Source organism: Amyelois transitella, chromosome 22 (genome assembly GCF_032362555.1).
Source record: "Amyelois transitella isolate CPQ chromosome 22, ilAmyTran1.1, whole genome shotgun sequence".
In the NCBI taxonomy this organism is placed as follows: Eukaryota; Metazoa; Arthropoda; class Insecta; order Lepidoptera; family Pyralidae; genus Amyelois; species Amyelois transitella.
Window position 1 is genome coordinate 2,504,161 of NC_083525.1, and position 6,000 is coordinate 2,510,160.

The window sequence follows — 6,000 nt, forward strand, 5'->3', positions numbered from 1 at the left end:
TGATATTCGTAAATTATAATTAGAATAACAAATACTCATTTACTTGGGATTTTTTTTGTTTATTTTGGTGAGGTTATTCGTTTGTTTTAGTACAGTACCTACTAGTTAAACAAATAATGAATGTTTATAAAAAAATCATGCCGTTCGGGAATGTAATTTAACATGGAAGATACATAATTAAAAAAAATCTTTTAGTATGAGGTAGATAAAAAACAACAATAGTATAATATTTTTATGTAATGATGTTGGTTCATTCTTACAAACAGTAGAATAGTAATGGAGGTTATGCATGATTGTATAAGTCCTGTCAAAGTCCCCAATCAAAGCCACACTCAGAAACATTAGAAGAGTATTTAAGTTTTTATAACATTACACATGCAACCCAAAGCGACCGTTAAGACAGTCCTTCTTTTTTTTTAATATAATTAGCTGCTTTTTTTTAAATACTAATAGATCCGGCTCGAAGGACCAATGTTAGAGCTATAACCTTCGAGTCTATGTTGTGATAATAAGACTTGATAACTGTTCAAGACTTGATTCTAGAATCAAAACTTACGCTTTTTTTATGAAAGTTTAATGAGTACGCGCCGCGCTCTTGCTGAACTAAATGCGAACTGAATATAAAACAAATATAAAGCAGTGAGTACTAAGTAAAATTCTGATACTGTACACTGCTAATTCGTACAAATTTTATCAGATTTTTGATGTCGCAAGAGACACTGCCTCTGTTTTCTGCGTGTGACTTTAACCCGGTGTAGGTACCTCATTGTTCCTTTTAAAAAAAATATATAACGTTCAATCACTACCACCAGCCAAGCAGCGGCAGCGCCAGCGCCAGCGTAAGCGTGCGTGGCAGCGCCAGCGGCAGCGGCAGCAGCAGCAGCGGGTCCGCCTCCGAGGTGGAGGTGGGCGAGGAGGCGCGGGGGGTGGTGTGGCTGCCGGACAGCGCCGCGCCCAGGTGCCAGTACTGCAGCAACCATTTCTGGCTCGCCCGCCGGAGACACCATTGTAGGTGAGTGTTTACCTCCTGTTTACGTCTGATCTCCTAGTAACTTGCCTCGTTTACCTACCAATGTGACAGTCGGTGTAACCACCCTTTTTATCTGATCTCCTTTTTATATATACCTATATTGTATCTACTACAAAGTAGTACTGACTAGTCCCAGATTCAATCTCTGAAAACATACTTTATAAATTCGTATTCCACAGACGTTGCGGCGGCATATTCTGCGGCTCGTGCTCCGAAATGAGTTCGTGGGGCGACTGCGGCGCAGTGCGCATGTGCAGGCGGTGCCGGGCGCAGCGGTGACGCGAGTCCGCCGTCGTCGCCGCGCACGTCACCTCGCTGCTGAAGCACACGCTACACTGACGCCGCTCCCCGCCCCCCACCACCACCACTTCTGCCGCCCTGGTACTCGTAAACGAATGTGGGGCTTCCATGGCGGTGGTTGGAAATAACGCCGTCGATCTGCTCGCCACTTCTGCTACCCTGGTATCTCTGTGCTCTCCGGAATAGCGCCCTGCAGTGCAGTGCATATTTGAGTGGATAGTCACATCACCATATAAACTTCTCGCCACTTCTGCAATCTTGGTATCTTCATGCTCTCCAGATAAAGCGTTCTGCAATAAGTGTATGGCTTGGGTAGTTCCATCACAAAGACCGCGTTGTCTACTCGCCATTTTCGCCCTGTTTCCTTTGTGCACATTGAAGATCATAAAGGCCAAAGATTTGCCCACCACTTTTACAAACTTGGTATTTGGTGGATTCTGCTGCTCTCCAGATAAAACAAATCCAATACAGTGCGCACTGAACGAGGCTGGTTTTCAGCAATCCTATCGCCTAGTTACTATTGCAGTCATGGGAGCCGGCATATCTGGATGAAATTGTGAATTCATACCGTGACCTTCTAGCAATCACTGCTGTATATTCCTGCAAATTAGTAACTAGCGCAGAACCTTCTGAATTGAACTGTGAATCACTACCGAAGCCGCTGATCTGCTCGCTTACTGCTGCCCAGGCATTCATGACATCTTCAATTACGACTACCACCATATCTGCTGCCTTTGGTTCAAAGATTTTGAACTAATGTGGAAACCTTACTAGCTACCTCTAGAACCTGGCTTGTTTCCACGCCAACCTGTGAATAATACGATAATTACGAAGTTGATCTCCTTATTAATGTTGCTATCCTAGTGCATGTGCTGAGCAGCTAGACAGTAGAAAATGATTCAATCGTCCATCTTGGTACCAAAATGTGATAACGAATGTTATAAGATTTTAATGCCGATCAACCATTCTGCGTTTGGTTTTAAAATATGTGCTTTGGATATGTAACGGAATCTTGTTATCTTTTTGCTATATGTGAATGGATGAAGGTTACTGAAAGCGATCCTAAAGTCATGGTCTTTGATACATAGTTGACGCGTTATAGGTTCTCATTCCAAAAAATATATTACTCATTCCATTTGCTCATAGTTGACAACTTTTAAACTTCACAATATTATATCGTTACATTCACGAGTCAACAAAAAGCTGTTAAAAAGTGTTTACGACGACGACTAAAAAAACAATTGATCAATAAATTATATGACCATGATGCTAGGACTGTTTAGACCTAAATATTCGCTGATTGTATGAATAAAACAGTTACATGTAACGCCACAATTAAATGATGTCTAAACAGTTTTTAAGTTTTGCTCTGTTACTAGTCACACCGTTGCGATATCATGAGATCATTTCAATATGTATGTACAATATAATTTCATTGTATGGTGAATGTAAATTTTTTAACCCGATAATTTAATAATCAGGGCATTTTGACATGATGAATTAATTTATTTAACTTTAGTGCAAATGAGAAATAGCCGTTTGGAAGTTTCACTATTAAATGTCAGCATTTGAAATTGTCGTTCGGAGAATTAATACATAGAATCTAGTCTTTCGCGAGTGAATGGCAAGGTTTGACCGCTACGCGGGTGTATAGCTAGGAAAATGTTATAGTGAATGATACGCGAAGGCTGATTTTTCTACGATAGTATATACGTTTTTGTTTTATTAATGTATAATGTTTGAATCGCGTGTGGTACGTGAACCATTTTCATGATAAATGACAAGGAGTTAGTCCGAACCGAAGACAAGTAAGAAACTTTTTGTTAAGATGCTGTTTATTTTATTTTTTTCCTATTTTATTTTGTAAAATAGTGTTTCAATTGTGTTCTATAATTTTGTACAGTAAGTTTTGTTTCACATTGTCAGACGTCCCTATTAAGTTTGTTGACAAGTAAGGCAGATTTACTGATAATGATTATGATGAAGACTTATGTTCAGTCAATACTTAATAGGGACTGTCACGTATACTTTTTGTACCTATATTCGACATGACGTAGGCATATTCCGTAGCGCAATTAATGTATAAAATACATTTTGTACATGCGCTACATTTATATCGTTGGTACTGATGTTGATTATATAAAATTGTCATAATGTGATTTTTTTAATTTGGTTATTTTGACATTATTTGGATTTGTTTGGTCATATTGGACAGTAATCCCCGGCAAGCGCCGTATATACGTATTTTATTTGTGATATACTTTATTATACTAAGAGTCTAACAAGCTGTTATTTGAAGTATATGTCACTGGCGAAACTTTAAACCTCTCGCGGTGTGTTCTCGTTATTTTATGGTTGACTACTGTTTTTATTGCGGTTGTCCTTTTGAGTTATATAAAAAAATATTTGTCTACAATTATATTTGGAGAGTATTCAGTGGGTTATTTTTATGTGTGAATAATTACATTAATAGACACTGTCCTTTGTCAAAAGTATCAGAAGCTTTTAACAAACGTGCGGTGTCTCATCTCAATGATTATTAAAAAAATATTACACAGTTCTACTACTACAAGATATTTTTTATTATGTATTCTGCCTGTTCCATATCATAATATTATTCTACAATTGTTTAAAATTTACGACCTCTAATGCAGTAGTCAACAGCTTAATGTAAAATGATTTGGTATAACTGAGGGGATTGTTGTTAACTTGATATATTTTATATTGCATCGAAGCCGAAATAAGTTCCACTGTCGAAGTGTAAGGTCGTTTGTGACCAAGATTATTGACATGTGAAATAAAGCATATTTAGTTTTATGAATTTTATCTTTTATTTGAATATCCTGATGTTCTGTATATATATTTTTCGAAAACATACATATATCACGTCTGTATCCTTTGCGGAGTAGACGGAGTCAAGTCTCGAAGGCCATGTTCAGCTGGATGGCCGTGATTAGATAAGATTCTCAGTAACACCTTAGATGATAGTCAGCTCTCGGCACGTTAGGTTTTACTACCGGAATGTCCAGTTTCCCATACATACATATAATAACGTCTATGTAGACAGAGCCCTGACGATCAGCTGTTTGGCTAAACGGATTATATATGATAGTTTCTCGTATTATGACTTAGTTCGTAACTAGGTACTTTGATCACCACTTGACACAGTCTATTGACAATCTTTATTGGGTTCACGTTGAAGTTGAAAAGATAGGAAAGAACTTGCTTTGCCAACGACAAATAACAGGCCTTGAATCTGTCTCAGCTATACTCAAAATTGCAGCTATCCCTTAAAATAAAACACATCGTAAAACTTCCGTCCAAACTTTTATTACAAAAACATTGAAAACCATTTATTGTATAATGTCGTTGTTTAATAACAATTACAATGGATACTTTTTTTACTTTCATTATTTTTATACACACAATATTTCAAAATGTGTATAATTTTGACAAATAGTTGAAGATCATAATTTATGATTAAAATATCTCGTCCCATAGGAAGTAACGAGAGAGAATACACGAGAAACAATAACAAAAACTGGCAAAACGATCAACATGTAAATAATTACGCACAACAGGAGGAATTAAAAATAATTAGTATAATGTATCGCGAAAGTTTACAATGATTTATAATTAGTAAAGTCAACAATATAAATAAGTAAACATAGCTTATAACAAAAGGAAATCGCAGTATCTGTTATTTACTAACACCTAAATTTGACTAGAAAATCATAGCGACCTTCTTTTAGCGGATTCAATGCAAGATGCGATATAAATTCACTAGATCTAAGTACCTATATTATAAAAAATTAATGTGAGCCTAATAATAACATAGGTATAAATTAGTAACAATGTAAATGCATTAGATACCTAATACTTTTAAAGAGACATTCGATGAGTCAACTCTGGAAAATTAGGCCAAATTTAAAATATTAAATTTATTTTAAAATAGTACACGCTTCTAACATGCCATACTTTTAAGGAACTTGTTTTTTTTAAAATACAGACTGATTTTTTTTTAAACATTATCGGGCTTCATTGGAATTCTCGCGAGAATAGAGGCCAACAGCTAGTATACTAAATACACTTAATACCGTATATAGTTTTTAAATTTTGTTGCAAACACATCACAATGTGAACGCATGCTCCGTAAAATGGTTGCAATCTAGTTGCAAGTTCTGAGCGATAGAAAGTAAATTTCTACACTTGGGATGCTACGAGGGGCGTTCAATGTATTCTCGGTATTGAGGTGATATACTAATGTTAAGGGTAATTAAATTATCTCACTAAGTAATAATACTCTTTGAGGGTATACATAAAAACAATTATTTAATTGTCACCGTTAGTATTCAAGATATCATTGCGAGAAGACAATTTAGATGACTGATTCGACAACGATGAAAAAAATCGAGCATCGCGCTGTGATAAAATTCCTCACAAAACAAGGAAAAACTCAAAAAGTAATTCACGAAGAAATGGTGGCTGTTTACCAAGATTCTGCGCCTTCATTATCTACAATTCAGAAGTGGTCAAGTGAATTTAAACGGGGTAGAGAGAGCATTGAAGACGATCCCCGTGCCGGTGGGCCGGTTAGTGCCGCTACTGAAGAAAACGTCAAATTAGTCGAGAAACTTGTACTCGAAGATGCCCGTGTAAGAGTGAAAATA

At 36.6% G+C, this 6,000-nt stretch overlaps 1 protein-coding gene across 6 annotated transcripts in view; it reads left to right on the forward strand.

Moving 5' to 3' along the window:
• The window catches only part of LOC106140756 (myotubularin-related protein 4), a 60,787-nt gene extending 56,636 nt beyond the window's left edge, over nucleotides 1-4,151 (forward strand). For 5 of the 6 annotated variants that reach the window (XM_060950534.1, XM_060950535.1, XM_060950530.1 and 2 more), the window contains 2 exons: nucleotides 813-1,012; nucleotides 1,210-4,151. In XM_060950534.1, the coding sequence (XP_060806517.1) occupies nucleotides 813-1,012; nucleotides 1,210-1,309 (300 nt within the window). In that variant the 3' untranslated portion in view covers nucleotides 1,310-4,151. Of the gene's footprint in view, nucleotides 1-812; nucleotides 1,013-1,209 lie in introns of those variants that run through there. The other variant, XM_060950532.1, reaches the window with a different exon arrangement.
• The last annotated feature ends 1,849 nt before the right edge of the window (nucleotides 4,152-6,000 follow it).